The sequence below is a fragment of the Falco rusticolus genome, chromosome 1 (genome assembly GCF_015220075.1).
Source record: "Falco rusticolus isolate bFalRus1 chromosome 1, bFalRus1.pri, whole genome shotgun sequence".
Taxonomy (NCBI): Eukaryota; Metazoa; Chordata; class Aves; order Falconiformes; family Falconidae; genus Falco; species Falco rusticolus.
Genome location: NC_051187.1, coordinates 106,444,543 through 106,461,172, shown reverse-complemented (window position 1 = coordinate 106,461,172; position 16,630 = coordinate 106,444,543). Strand labels below are relative to the sequence as shown.

At 36.7% G+C, this 16,630-nt stretch overlaps 1 protein-coding gene across 1 annotated transcript in view; it reads right to left on the bottom strand.

Moving 5' to 3' along the window:
* Nucleotides 1–12,346, bottom strand: part of SYNPO2 (synaptopodin 2) — a 95,852-nt gene extending 83,506 nt beyond the window's left edge. The window contains exon 1 of the mRNA XM_037394288.1: nt 12,107–12,346. Within this exon, the coding sequence (XP_037250185.1) occupies nt 12,107–12,235 (129 nt within the window). The 5' untranslated portion in view covers nt 12,236–12,346. The remainder of the gene's footprint in view (nt 1–12,106) is intronic.
* Between the last annotated feature and the right edge of the window lie 4,284 nt (nt 12,347–16,630).

Here is a 16,630-nt window from a genome sequence, read left to right as displayed (position 1 = left end):
AACCCAAGCACAGGTAAATATTGTCTCACTTGAAAGTATCTTGCAAATGTAAAACTAAAGAAATCAAAAAAGTTCAAAGAAGCTTGTAAATGAAACTAAATTCACTTGGGCCATTGTGTAAGTTTTGCTTAAAGTAACATACAGGTATAATATGAACTTATGTGAATCCCTAAGAGAGAACACTGCTTTCCGTAATACTGTGAAACTATACAAACTATACAAACAGAAAGGACTTTGTAGCATATCGTTTCCTCTCCCAGTAAGGAGAAAGCTGTACAAGAGTCCTACAATAAAAAAGGGAACAGAAGTCACAAAGAAGCCTTTTCATGTAGCATTTCAACCATGTGCGGACCAAAGATCTTCTCCAGATATTAAACTCACTCTCACAATCTATGGGTTACTGAAAATATTATGCTCACTGGGAACTGTTGATGCCAGACAGCACAAATCTTATTTGAAGGCTTACTCATAATGATCTGATGGTAAACTTATTAGAAGAAGCTTTTCACTTGGATAACAGACAAGCTAGAAGTACTGCATAGGACTGAGGCAATAGGTAACTCCCACAGCTATGGTCTGTCACTGTATGTGCATCCAGTGTGATTGATGCAGTCACTGAAATAAATTGTGTTCCTTATTCTTGATGGAACAGATCTGCACATAAACATGGAACAATGAATATTTTCCAGCCTTAAAAAAAAATATTTGAGTCTAGAGCAGTGGGGAAAGATTTGGTTTGGCTCTCATTTTAGGTGACCTTGATTGTCATGCTGTTGCCTAGAACACCTGAAAAGAAAGTATTTTTTGCAAGAGGAAGGGTTCCTTCCCACCCTTTTTAGTTTCAACTAGGATTGCGCTAAAACATGATCCCATTTTTGCAGCTCTATTTTTATCCCAGCATCCAGTAGCTGATGAACCATGCCAGGGTTTAATTCTTCAGAGCTGGATGGTGCAGGCATCTAGAAGGCCTGAATTTAACCCTGATTTGAACACGCCAATGCATATTTCGTTTTTGTTTGCGTCAGTTAGCACCCAATATCAATTTGCGCCAATTCCCAGTCTCTGCAACTTTTCCTGGTCTCTTAGGCAAATCAGGCCTGGAAGCAAACAACAAGTGAATGACCCAGAAGGCTGGTACGGGGCTGGGCACCATTGTTCTCAGGCCATGGATTTCAGTGCTCCATTTGTTCATGTAGTAACACTAAAAAAAATGACAGGCCACAAGATAACTATCTCTGCAGGCTTAATTACTGTACCCCTTTGTACTGTTCTTGCCAGTATAGAAAAAGAGCCATTCATGGTCCTTTCACTACATTTAGATATGCTGTATTGTTTTTCACTGTTCCTGTAAATAAAGAGGAGGAAAGCTGTAACTCTGAGAGTTTGGGAAATTTTTGCTTTTGTAGAATGAAAAGAAGTTTTAAAGGCAAACCCTTTTTGTAGCCACAAATTGTGCCCTGAAATCAGGAATCTTTTGGTAACATTATCCTGGTGATCTGGAAAATTACTTAAAAATGTCAGACATTTAGGAGCTGAATCAGGGCCTTTCAATTACGATTCAGTCATGGAAAAATGAGTTGGATCCCACCTGTACTGATCTGTTGATTTAAAACCATTCAAGTAAAAATAGGCTTAGGCTGCAACATTTCCAACTCTTCAAGGATGCATTCTTGGATTTTGTGTACTTCATGGGAGTCTATTCTTCATCAGATTGGTAAAATAACCAGATTTTAGAAGAACTAGTATTACAGAATGAAGTCATGACTGAAAGGGAGGGCAGAGAAAGGAAAAGCAGGATAACAAGGAATTTATTAAAAAAATCATTTTAATATAGCTCAAAATGCAGTTTGAATTGGATACAAGACCTGGGAGACTTCTGTCATCTCCAGGGCTCCCAGCCCTGTCTGCTCTGGCTGTTGTCGATTGAGCTGGAAGAAACTGAGGTTTGACATAATGGTTTTTTATACTACTACTATTTATTATTGTTGTTATTATTATTATTATTATTATTATTATTTCACTACATGTATTCAATAGTGGTGTGTAATACTACTACTGAATGTTCATAGTATAGTGTAAAATAGGTGCAGAAATATTTTTCTGGTTTGTGTTTAAAGGATTATGACTGCCTTTTTCTTAAGGCCTTCTGAAATATTCCTTATTAGTTAATTAATTTTTAAAGATCAAAATATGTTCTAATTATAGTGTTATGAAACAACAAATCAAACCCTAGTACAAATTTATGGAGCCCTCCTTAAGGATATTACATTTATGTGCAGGGAATAATAAGAAGTGAAAGGAAGATTTGGGATGATTAATTTGGTATGATGTGATTCTTGACTTGTTTTATATACGTATATCTCTTGAAGGTATAATTCTACACTTTCAAATTATTTGGTTTGGGAGGTACTGAGCTGAACAATACTTATCAGCTTCAGTAAGAAAACACAAAAGCTAGGAACCAAAATTTCTCCAAGGTGTAACTGTCTTTGCTTTCACTTACCTATGATTTTGGGGATTGTGAGTAAGAGCACCATCTAGTGATAATCAATAATGTCATTATCATGAAAAGATCATGTTCAGTCTGGACATAAATGCACACTACTAATTCACTTAGCAAAGGGAACTGGGAGCTTGAAAGGAAACAGTGTTCTAGTTGTGATTTCCAGTTCCATTTAATGACTTTGATTTTGGTGCATGCTGAAGTGTTAGTCTTCCCGTTGATACTCCTAGACATGCACAACACGTCTAAAGACTAACTTTGGCCGACAATATCAATATCATGAGATAACACTTTAAAACTAACATTTTGTTTCATAATTCAATGATGTAACTTTATTATGTATTATTGTAACAAAACCCTCCAAGTTTGTGAATGACTCATTTTATATTGATCAGCATAAAGTACTTATTCCACTGATGGTGAATTTAGGTGAAACCATTCTGATTTGCTAGGTATCATGTTTTTTTGAAAGCAAACAACTCTGAAACTTTGCTATTTGGCTTTTTTCAGTGAAGGATGTCAAACAGCTGTTCCTCTGTAAGGTTCTTAGGCATTAAATAATATTATATGTTAGAATTTGCTTAAAACATCCATGCTTAATGATAGTTTTTTCCTACATTGAAAAATTTTATAAGTCAGTTTTACACTATCCATTCTGCAAGTATTATTTCAGAGTGCGGGAAGATCATTGTGAAGATATGATAATATATAAAACTATTTATCCCTTTCAGATTATTTCCATATGCATCCTCTGTAATTAAATCAGTGGCTTATAGCAGCTAGTCTTTGAAGTGATCTCTGCAAAATAGGAAAACGTAGTTTCTGGAACAAAATGCTGATCAGTGTACTCCAGCCCCATCTGTTAAGCTCTAGTAGTTAAGAGATTTCTGTCGTGAAAGACTTCATGCAAAGTAGAAAGTTTCTTGTATTTCTTTCAGTCCAAAGGAAGTTCCCTGGAAGTGATGGGCATTATTCTAACCAAGTGACAAGGTTTGAAGTCTGAGGCATTGTTTGCCCACAATTTTCAGTGAATTTATTGAAAGTGATGCTTAAGTAAGTAACTGTACTTGAGTATTTAAATAGAAGTACTACCAAGAGAATGGTAAGAGAAAGCAGATCAAGAATTTGTGGCAGAGAAGACAAGGATTTAGAGAGATAAATAGGGAGGTGAACTCTTCAGGAGCACCAGTGGTACCAGGCAGGGGAAATTTGGTCTTACTAGTTTTTGTACCCGTCATTCCGTTTGTGTTTGATTCTGTGACTTCATAGTGCCACATTGTCTTCATTTTAGAAACTTCCTTAAAATTCAATATTGTAGCAATTTATGCCATACGTGGCATGTTTATGCTACAGAGAATGTATCAAATGAAACCAGCAGTATAGAAAACAATAGCTTACCTACTTTCTTCATAGTTCTGACCATCACCGGTTCATCTGCTAATGAATTGTAATATAAAACATGCTTACAAAACCCAAAGCATCCAGCTTCCTAAATGGGACCACATTTCTAAAACATACTGACAAAAAGGCAAGTTTATAAAATAATAATTTTACAGCTATACAATCCAGGATGACATAACTCTTTTGAAGCAAAAGGTTACCCATGCATTTGATGCCCCAGCCCAAAGGTATGAAGGAGATATCAAACAAAGAAGGAAACTTAAAGGGTTCAGAACACATTTCTGTGGAGGCAGAACGACAACTTCTAGAGAGTGTTTCCCTGCTAAACAAGAAGATTCTGTGCCATGGCCAGGACTGCAGCACATGATAGAGAGCTCAGGGTATAATCTCATTGGCTCTGGCAAGCTTAGAGCTAGGTTTTCACTGTAATTTGCCTTCCATGTAAGCAACAAATAAAGCAGCCACTTCTTCACTGTTCTGAGCACCCCACTGAGAGCAAGGTGCTGAGGTGTTGAAGATTTTTGGCTTTCATGTCCAACGCCATGTTGTATTGGCAGGTAATCAAAAAAACAGCACTTTGATTTTGGTGCATGCTGAAGTGTTAGTCTAAATGTGCATTTATACATTAATGTCTCATCCTAACATCCACACTGACTATGGACTACAGATTCTAATTAAATGGGACAGATGGGAAAAATTACAGAAAAGGAAAAAGAAATCCACTGTGTAACTTGTGTACATTAGGTCTGAAATTTAAAACCGTCAAGCTGATATCCAGGGGGTTTTTTTACAGCCAGTTTCGTTCTAGCCAACAAACAGTGCTTGTAAGTACTGGTTGCAATCTAAATGTTATCATTTTTGTCCACAGTTAATTCCATGCACAGAACTGTTCCTCTTAAAGTTGAAGCTATTTCTGCAAATCAGTCTCATTTTATAGAGTGCTAAGCATTTAATCTATAAAATATGGTTCCTTAAAGTAATTTCTGCTCTAAATATTTCTGCTGTAAATATGAAGAACATTGAGTTCTGTGTTTGGAAGAAAGGCCTTCCATGATATGCATAAATTGCTAGCTGTATCCTCTCAAACAATCTGACACAATCCAAAAGGGTTTTGTAAACAACATTTCCTGTTGTGATATTTTAATGCGAACTTGGCTAAAAAATCTTACTAGTGCATTCATAATAAGAATGCAATAGCAGAAAATACAGAACAATGAAATATAATAATATCTTGCAGTGTATTTTTTAATGTTTCCAGCAAAGAAACTAAAAAATGAAGCAACACTTAAACAAAGCACTTAATCTAATTTAGTAGGAATACACTGTTTGGGGGGTTTTTTTAGCTTGTTTATTTTAAATCAGTGTGAATTATGTTGTTCATTCTATTCCATTGAAAACTCACTTAGCATGAGAGTTGGAAGAGTATCTATTGGAAACAAGCACAAATGAATACTACCATGTATCCAAACCATGCTTGCATTTACCTAAATACTGTGGAAAGCATGCCAAAACTAGCGTGGTATGTAGCTCTGTATATATCCAAAACAGGGTATACGATCATGTGCTAGATCAGCCTGCTGTTTTTAAACAACTAGATGGGACTTTAATACTAAACATTTCCAGTGGCACAATTGCTGGAATGCAAAAGTCTGAAACTAGAAAATGCAGACCCCTAACCTTCAGAAGTATGTGTAAACCTTTGCTGGTAAAGGTGTATGAATTTTTATTTCCCTCATTATTTTTCTAACTAGCAATGGCAGATTTTCAGGAACAGTTATTTTGTAGTGGTCTATTTTAGTTAGGTTTTGGGAACTTTAGTTTGTTCTTTTGTTTTGCAAAATAAACTTAACCTCTATAAAGCCTAGCTTCTTCCCAGTTTGTTAGTAGAAGTTTTGTCATTTACTTCAGTAGAAGCTGAATTTTGTTATCTAAATATGTGCAAAAATGTATTGGTTATTACACTGGCTCAAGGTTTGTCACTGAGTCAAAATCCTCTCCAGAAAAGATAGATAAAACCACATTTTTCCACATAACTCCTTATGTGAAAGAATATGTAAATATGCCTCGCAGGGTTTTCTGTATATCAGCAAATACTGGCTGTGTTAGATGGTCTGAAGAGTGAATTTGAGAATAAGAGTTTGTCCAGACTGCAAAAACAAAATGTGTTTGGCAATGTATTAGCTAGAAATTCAAACAAACGGTTCTAAATACAGTCCAAGTATGGCAATGTGTCTTTAAAATCATGTAGGTTAACTCTAAACTCCCTTTTTTTACTGCCAGAATTAAACTAGCATGTTTGAAACGTGGCCTGCTCTGTCTGCTGCTAATGTGTGAAGTTGTAGTCAAATTGTGTTTAAAATGTCAATTGATAATAAGGAAATATCAGCAGGGTCATGTTAGCTCAATACTGAGCACTTACACAGCATGTGGAGCATCTTCATTTCAAACACAGTAGTATATAGTAAGATCCTGCTTGACTATGGAATATAAGTATATTTTCAGAAACAGCACCAAAGCACCAACACCAACTCCAAGATTACTTTTAATGTCATGGAATCATAGAATGGTTTGTGTTGGAAGAGATCTCAAAGATCCTCTAGTTCCAACTCCCTACCATGGGCAGGGACACCTCCCACCAGCCCAGGCTGCTCCCAGCCCCGTCCAGCCTGGCCCTGAGCACTGCCAGGGATGGGGCACCCACAGCTGCTCTGGGCAGCCTGCACCAGCGCCTCGCCACCCTCACAGTAAATCTCACATGTCATCTGGAGATGATCTGGAACACAGAGCTGTATCTTCCCTTCGTCTTGCTGGGAGGATGGTGCTCCTAGGCCATCAGTGCAGGGGCAAGCAGGGGAGCAAAATCCCTCATCTGTGTGACTCAGCACTGAAATGAGCTAGGAGCGCAGGTATAACACAGCTGTATTTATCATGTCTCAACTAGAATGTAGTGACCAGAAGCTCAGCTTTTACTAACCTACTTTTTCTGCCTGGAAGTACAAGCATTTGGCAATGTTGACAATCTAAGAGAATGACAGGAACTTGAAAAAGTCTCCTTAAACCCAGTGGCTTTGATGTACTTTGTGGATGGGCCAACTGTGTGCTAACATACCTCATATGTGTGACAGTGACATTCTTTGCCTTACCCAGGATCAAAAGCGTAACTGTACTACTAGGTCTTATCCTTCTTTATTTTTTTCTACTAGACTAAGGTCAACTTCATGAAAGCCACTTGGGATTGTCCTGCAAGTGTAAAGTATTTCAGAAAAATGCAGGGAGAAAGTCAAACTACTGCAACAGAGCCCACTTCTGTATACATCCAGCATTAAGTAATTGTATTCAGACATCAACTTTTCACAATGTTGGTTCAGGTTGTTCCCAAGTCTTTGAGTTTCATTTTCAGTTTCAGGTTCCAATTAATCCAAAATGGTGAAACTGAGACTTGAATTGAAATCTGAGCATTTTGGTAGACAAGAGCACAAGTCTAAAATGACTGGGCAGCCAGTTGTCACATGTCATTACCGAGCCAAAGGTGAAACTACTACTTGTGCAGCAGCAGAAGTCCATTTCAGAAACTGGCAAAATAGTCACAAACTGTATAAGTTTTGCATGAGGCCTAGTTGCAGCTGTTGGATTTAAGCCCTGAACCATCAAAGCATTTCATAGGATTAATTACGACTATAGTTAACATTTACCAGACAATGTGAAATTGCATGATATTTGGCACAGAAGAAAATGTCCATATTAGAGCAAAAATTTTCAGGGTGCAAAATCACGTTGGTAAGAGTTTCATAATAACAATTATGTTCTTTCAAATAACTTGACATTTTAGACATTGTAATTGCAGTTATGCACTGGCAAACTGGCAGTGTAGAAATTAGAGGAAGGGAAACATTACTATTATATTTTTCTAAAAATTTAGTTGAAAAAAATTGCTAAAAAAGTACATAAAATCTGTCATCACTTTAAAAAAATATCATGGTGTTTCTCCATATGCAACTACATACTGTTCTGCCACTGATGAATCAGGGAGAGGTCAGGATGAATGCTCTTATAGATCTAAAATAGGACAACATGATCCCCTTTGAAGGTATCTTTCTTGCTGAGGTGTATGTACGTAGAAATATCTCTGTATGTACTATATATAGACTAGAGTACTTCCAGAGCTGTGGTGATCTGAATTCAGTAACGTGAGGCACCTTGTTTCAATAACATTAGTTTCCCAAATGTCTCAAGCATGAAAACCTACAACACAATTGATCATATGGATTTTTAAGCATCTGTTCATTTTTACTTTCAGGATACTGATAGGAAAAAGAGGACTGAATTTCCTTTGAAGTGCTTAGAGGTCTGAGTCATGGAACTTACTGCCCTTGCGTACTAGAACTACTTGGTTAAGTTCCCAAACTTAAATTAGCAAGACTTTGAGAGATACAATGAGTTCATCAAATTGATGTTTGGTGTTCATAACACAGATGCTAAGAATAATGTACCGCTATTGCAACCAGATAATTTAATGGGGTTTCATCATGGTTGAATTATTAATCTAAATCATCTGTAGGACAACTCCATTAAATTACCTATTGTAAAAGAGATGCTTCTTAAAGGATATAGCTTCATTATATATAACTGAGCTGGTATTGTTAAGTATTATTAGAAAAATTCACAGGACTTTCTTTAAAATGCTAGTCTGGAAAACCATTATTTTGTACACACAGTTTTTATATATTATAAATTAAAAACCTCAAAGACATTTACGAGAAAAAATATATATTTATAAAAAAAACAGATCTCACAGTGGAAACATAAAGGACATCGCATGTCACTTTGCTCTTACATATCTTTAATTCTTAGCCTTCTAGGGTCAGTGTTGTGCTGAGATTTCCCAGCTGTCTCCTGCTTTGGGAAAGCTGTCCTACAGTGCACTACTGACATGGTCTAGTGTCTTGGTGCATACACAACACAACTGATACCACCACTGTTTTCCTTAGCTTTATACTCCCGATTATAGAATATTTTTTTTAAAAAAAATAACATTCATTTATTGGATATCCTTCTTAGCACAATACATCTTTCGATGCAGTATTTAAAATAGATTTTTTGAAGTCTTTACGTTATATGTGGACAGTATATAGAATATGCAATTTTTTTTTAACTGAAAATGATTTTTTATGAAGTATTTACAACATTAGTGGACATAACAAACTAAGTTGATGTACAGAGCCAGGGTTGGGAGGAGAAGGGGTGTTAAAAATTTTGTATGCCTCTACAGAGAATGAGTCAAAAGTTTTCAAAATGTGCATTTTGAATAAGAGTTAAAAATGGGCAACCAAAATTGTACTTTCTGAGACTTTAAAAAAAATGCATTTGTTGCAATCTCTTATCTGATAAATTACTGAAATTTCTTGAATCTAATGGTTGTAAAATTATTTGCTGATGAAAATTTCCTATTTTATGTGCTGGTGAGAAAAAATATCAAGATATTTCTTAGTGACATTTCTTTAGCTTTCAAAAACAATACGTTTCCTTTATCAAAAGGGTAGATAAGTGTGAATTTGGGATTTTTGCATCCTGTCACATTTTCATGGATTATCTCATTTCCCTCCATTTTACATCCCTTTCCCCTTTAGATCTGTGTCACAACCACTGCTCTGCTCATGACCTGAGTGCGCTTCCCTCTGCAGCAGTCTGGGGCTATACCATGCCCAGGTTATGTTGGCAACCAGGTGAGCCAACCTCTCTGCAGCTTTACCAGCTCCTGTGAGCTGAGACACCAGAACCAGAAATACTCACTTCTGACAAAATCTCAGTTGGTGTAAACTGGCAATGACCCACTGATTCCATGGGACTACATTAGTATGTACCACTGGAGAAGCTGCACCTTGAACTGGGGAAAAATCCCAAACAAAACAAAATAATTTTTTATTCTGTTTAGGATACACAACCTTTTGATTTTGGAGACGGTAGGAAAATTACTATGCACTCTTTACATAACTCTTTATGGTTTTGTGAATTATTAGATTAAGTTTTCACAGATAACAATAAAAACTGAAAACTCCATCTCCCCAAACACAGTGTAGCTGCAGCCGCCCCCACCTTTCTGTGCCTCAACCCAACAGCAGTGCCTGACCTGGAGACCCACATCTGTGCACCTCTGAGTGAGCCTAGGCTCCCCGGGGAGGTCGGCGAAGCCTGCAGACAGAGGAAGTCCCAAAGAAAGCTGTGGCCTGTTAACTCCAACTTTCAGGTTTCCAGCCAGATACTTGTGTCAATTTTCTAATCTCACTGATCCTGACCAATTATTATGCGTGGAGAAATGAGTGATCTGGAACTCATAAAGCACCCAGTCCACCACACTTGTAACACTTACATATGCTGATATGCATGTACTTCTACAAAGGGTGTTCTGAGGTATTATATTACATGGCCTTTCGATTAGGTTCATTTGCAAGAAAACAAACTCATGCTTCTTTGATTTTTTTTCTAAATATGCCTATTACTATTTTTCTCATTTTAGATATATTTTACTGGTGGATTTTCCCCTTAGAAGTAAGGCACAACTATTACTATGTATCTAGTTCTCAAGTCCCAAATTTTAGTGGTAAAACAGAGCCAAGACTGAAGTGTCACAGTCAAGGATGTGAATATGGGAAAAAAAAATTATAGCCCATTTTTATCAGGGAAGCTAAAGCTTAATCAGATTATTGTGTTCAATCTACTGTGCTTTTTACTTTTGGGTTTATGTAATAAAGAACTCTTGCCTTTTACCGTTACTTACAATTTTTTAAGTTCTATTTACAAATTCTCACTAGATGGCAGGATTCCACTGTCATCTATTATCAGTGGTTTATACTTGCAAAGCAACAGTTGCCCATTGGTAGGAAAAAGACTTAAACATGTTCAAGTTTTGCAAAATATAAAAACAAACAAAAAACTTAACAGTAATGAGAAAAAATATACATATACTCAATAAATCATAGCTCTATTACTGAATATGGTTAATATTATGGACTGAAAATCATTGAAAATAAAGAAGACTTTCTATTCCTGACAGAGGAACTAAAAGGACCTTCTTTTATAAAATGAGGCAAACTTACTGTTTCTGCTGTTTGTGAAAAAGTTAACTGATGCAGTAAATAAAATTTAACTAATTAATAAATATATTGACACCTTAAGAAAGTTAGAGCTTAAATAGCTAAACTACTGATCTAAAATACAATATCAATGAACAAAAATACTTAACACTCAATGTACTGGACTAGATTACCAAGACACTAAAAGGTGATAAAATACATTTTAATATCTGTCCCTCAATTTAACAGGGCAGAATGCATTGTACAGTGATCAGTCCTAGTATGATTTCAGCCAGTGGTATTTTGCTGACCTCTGAGCTCTGGACCAAATTTGTCCCTCTTGTCTAGGAGACCAGAATGCAGCTCCATACAGTTACATAAGCCTTAATAACCATGACAAATCTTCATTGTTGCAGCAGTAGAGAAGCTATTGCAATGGAGTGAGCACTGATTTTTAGCAAAACTATTTTTTAACTATTATTTTTGCAACTGGGCGTTACCAGTTCTTATTTTTAATTTATTCTGAATTTCTGCTGTTCGTTTTGCTCTCATTTTATACATTAAGGTAATTTATGAACTGTTCATTAATTTTCAGTTTTGCTTATGAAATATAAAGGGGAATGTTTGGCGTCTATTAAAGCTGCTTCTAGGACTGGATAACTTTCCAAAACCAGCGATAACTCAGTGTAATGCTTTCCAGGATTCCCAAAATAGTAAGAACATTTTCTCATGATAAAGCTGTATTTATTCTATGACTAGACTTGAAAAAGTATCATAAATAGATGACTGAAACAGTATTTCCTAATATGAGATTCAGTTTTGCGATATGCCGACAGGATTCAGAAACCTATAGCAAAACTAACAGGAGCTGAAAGGCATAGATCATTGCACAATTTCAGACCTTTAACATTTAAGAAAATGTTAGCAATACTTGCAAGCTACCAAAAAGTAATCATTCCTTTTTATTGAAACTAACATAATCAGCACCTGCAAAACATCTTAGCAAAATCAAACAAGCATCACAATAAGACCTACACCAACCATTTCACTGGAAGCAGTATATATTTAAACAAACTATTCTCTTCACTCGTGTTCACAAAACACTGATAACATCTTTCTCTCATGATCCTACCTTGGCGATTTGCAAAGGCTGCTTTTGCTCCTTGCCACCTTGCAATCTAAAGCCCCAAGGCGCCCCTCCACTCATAGCAATGCAGAGATAATCCCCTGTGCCCATTTTCCTGGTGCAGTTAGGCAGCATTCATTTACAGAAGAACATGAAAAGTTTGTCTTGCAGATGTTCAGCAAGCTGGAGATTTGTCTGCCAGGCAGAGCTGGAGACCCAGAGCACCACACTGTTGCTGCTGCTGTGTACTGCACTAGCAAATGTAGTCATTCAGAAGAACGTAAGAGCTCCCTCGGACCAAGGGCACAGCCCACTCTTTCGTCAGATTTCTATGCTCAGCCCACCTTCAAAGTAAAGTAAGTAACGTTGAGGAAACGCACACAAAGAGACTCGGCCACGAGTCAGGAAAGGCTGTATTTAAACATGACTCTCGTGACAGCTAAATCAAAACCACAACAAAAAGAAGTGTACACTTGCCGGTGACAATTTAGGACTTAAGTTTACTTTAGTAAATGGTACCAGACATTTTAAACTCTAATTTACCCACTTTCTGCATTCATATGCCAAACAAAGAAGGAAGCAGAATCGAGTGATAAATCACGTACATCCTCTGCATAACTGATATGTTTAGATTGAACTAGTTTTATGATTTTCATATCTACCCTGCATACGCTTTCTGCAGCACTGCAGGTATTAAAAAAAAAAAAAAAAAAGAGAAAAGTTTTATAATGTCCCTGTCTAGGAATCGCTGCTTTTGCTGGTTATCTCTAACCTTAGTGTAGTTTAACATGCACTGCTATTTAGCAGTGACTTGAATTATTATTGGACCCTAATAATACCTGTCCTTAATGCAGCCTGTTGCCTTTCCTACCAGAGAGGGGAAGAGGATTAGTGGAAAGTATCAGATCTCTCTACTGATGCTATCAATGGATGATTTGCATTGTGTTATTAAAGGGCAACCTCACCATAAGCATGAAAAAGAAAAGATTCAGTGGGAAATTAATTTGCAGGTGCCTTACATGACCTGGGTTTAGTTCTGTTCCCCATTGCTGACTTCGGGTAATGCAGACTGTAAACAGCTGAGCTCCTCCGGGTCTAGTTGGAGTGACTTAAGAGGTGACTGTTCTTCAGAAAGGATGAATATTCCCCTAGCTGAGTGTTAACAACTGACAGTGAAGCGCTCCTGCTTGCCTCAGCCCGAAGCCAGCTTGCTTGGCTTAAATCATGCTGCATTTTGAACTAAGCTGGTTTGAAAGGAAAGTGTTCATCAGGTGGGCAGAAACATCTTTAATGGCTAGGCTAGTTTCTGAAGCAAATACCTCTTGCTTTGAGACCCAGGTTGTTGGGGCTTGATGTCAGATTCTCATAGCCTAAATTCCACTGAGGTCCCTATACAAAGTGGTTTTGGTTGGCTGGTTCTAGGTGTTCAGTGATGTCAGGGCAACAGGAAACAGCATTTAAGTTACACGACTTTGCATCCGAGTAGCTGGTAACCACTGAGCCTTTACACCTAAGCCTGTGTATCTGTCAATTAAGTGTCCCTGGAGTGATGCTTCCTTACACTACAGCCATGTTCTTTAAAGACCATTAGGCAAAATATCATAGTAGAGACAGGATCTTCTGATTTTCAGTTAAGCTGAAATATTATGGATGGAAAAACTGGGCAGGCTTTTAGGCACTTAAGCCCTTCATCAGGCTGTGGAAGACACTAAGGTAACCCAGAGACTGGGTGGAAACAAGCTCCCTATTCAAACAGAGGAAAATGTCACTCTTTAGATATCAGGATTTAATGGGAGGAAGAGTGTTTTCTTTATTGACTAGAAGTCAAAGGCTCTGGAGAAGCAAAACAAGCACAGCTTGCCATATAATTAAATACTTAAGGAAAACACTATCAGAGAAGGCATACTCAGAAAGGGAATGTCTTTAAAGGAACTTTGCTAGACAACCTCTGAGTGAAGACACCTCATTTAAAATAACTCAGTTCAAGGTGGCTAACTGCTTATTATCTTGTGTAATGTTTATTTGTTGCTATTAGCAGACAGTTTTCTAGTCTTTCCCTAGGCAGAATCTTATTTTAGACACAGTTCTCTCCCTTTTGCCTAAAGATGCATGTTTTTATAGATTCTTTTATGGCAACAGAATTCTTAAGTATATAGCTGCAAAAAATGCCCTATGAAACTCTGTTAAACACAAAAAATAAATAGTTTTTTTAGGAATATGAATCACATAATTGTCAGCCCTTCAAATGTTATCCATTTATGATTAAATTTATATATTTAGTTACTGTTAGGGTGTTTTGAGCTTGTATTAGACTCTCTTTTATCATTTCAGTAAAAAGGAATAATAAAACCTGATGTCTGTTTCTGAACTTGTTCATATACTTACTGCAGAAAAATTAAGGAGAAACACCCCTCCATTTGCATGGTCATATATTTGATGGGAATTTGTACTAGATGTAGATGGTTCTATCTCTTTGACCATATAACAGAACAGTGTAAAATGATAAGACTGAACAATCTTAATTAGTCATTGCTCAGCTGAAAAAATAACCAGTCAGAACACCAGGATGTGTTTGATTTTGTTTTATGCCATACATGAAATGTCTCCGTACAGCTGCTAAAGTATCAGCAGCTGGTGTTCCTTAGAGTTAATCCCCCACCATTTATTGTCGTTAAGGCAAAAAAGCAGAGAAGCACTTTAAATTTGATTTAAATTTGGCAAAATCATGCCAATGGTTTTGGCTAAAATCACCATGTAAAAAATAAGAGAAATTTCTCATAAAAGCAAAATTAACAGTTGTCTACAACATTGTAAGCTAGTTTTTTTGATCCTTAAAGTTTAATACCTTAGTGTTGTTTAATGTTCTACTGACTACTCATTGTAATACATGTTGCTGTAGTAGTTAAATCAGCTTGTGGAAGTAATACCAACAATAGGTAACATCATTGATGCTGTAAGATCTCTGCTATACAATTTTTTTTTTCCTGCTGAGTTTGTATAAATATTGTGTACTGCTAATTACTCCAGAACAATTTGTGGAAAGAATGTAATATTAAAAAAAAAAAAAAACAAAACCAACAAAAAAACCCCAAGACTAACAACAAAACAAACCTCAAAATCTTCAGACTAAAAGTAACCCAGTATAATGACAAAGCTTTGGGGACGTTTAAACCTGATATACTTAAACTTGCTTGAACTGGCAAGAATTGTGGTCCTAAGAAGAGAACAAAGGTAGGAAAAATAACTTTTTTCTATTCAGTACGTTGAGGGGGTTTTATAACAACAATTCCAAACAAATTGCTGCTTTTCTTTTTCTAAGAGAGAATTTGTTGCATGCTCCACAGTAAGAAAAATATTTGAAGTCTGTAACTAAACTATTCCTGTGATGGGGAGACCCAAAGCTTCCTGTATGTTAATCCAACAAATAATACTCTATAGGCATTAACAACTCCCATTTGCCTTATATGACTTTCTCAAATGCTTATGCTGCGGCCTATCTTGCTTTTTAATACTAGTCTTACCTGGTTGTACATTCTCAGCATCCTTTGGGATTTCTAAATGCTGGTCAGAAAGTGGACATCAAGATAAAAGTGGAGTCATTCCTGGGGCTTATTACATTTTGGTCTCTGTGGATTCTATAGGATAAATAAATTGCATAAATTCTGAGATACTTTTTGAAATCCACTAAAAAGTTTAAAGCTAATGGCAACCGCAGCCACTTAACCACTGCCACGTCTCCATCATTTCACTAAGACCTAACGATCTGATTCTAGGCAACAACCGATATAAATTTTATGTCACAAGAAATAACTTTCTAAACTCAGTAAATGACAAATTCCAGAACTCACTCAACATCTATCTGTGCCCAAATAACAGGTAAAGCTTTGGCTTGTATAAGATCTTCTATGATGAGATCTGTCTTAAAAAAATTCAAGGTCAAACCCTCACCTGCTCACCTGCTTTCAAGAACTGCCAATCAAAAAATGTAGCACATTAGCCTTGATGAGCTGTGATAAACTAAGAAAAGCCATACTTAGACGAAAGTGAGACCATCTATCGTAAAATGTTGTCTTTGATAGTGGGTGGGAAACAGTTACTTAGGGAAAAGAGTAAGAACATGGAATATGCACACTACTTTCCTCAGGAGGCCTCCAGTGACTTCCACTCAAAAACTTCTTCAGCTGGATGCAGTTCCTCTGTACTTAGTAACAGTTATGCTTTTCTCTTCCATTAACTTTTCCATGTGGTTTCCTCTTGACATAACTTTTAGTATCTCTCATAGGAAGTAATTCCTAACTTCATTGTGACATGATCACCTTTGCTTCTTAGAATCTGGATCCTACAGATTCATTTGATGTCCCCTGCTTCAGAGGAAGCTGTGACCAAGCAATTGCCAGCCACACTTTCCACTATTTCTGTATAATTTTAGAGACCTCTTACATATCCATCTCAGTCATCTTTTCTCAAGGGAAGAACAGAATAGTTATTCTTTATACAGAAGCTGTCTCATTATCCTCATTGCCTTTCTCT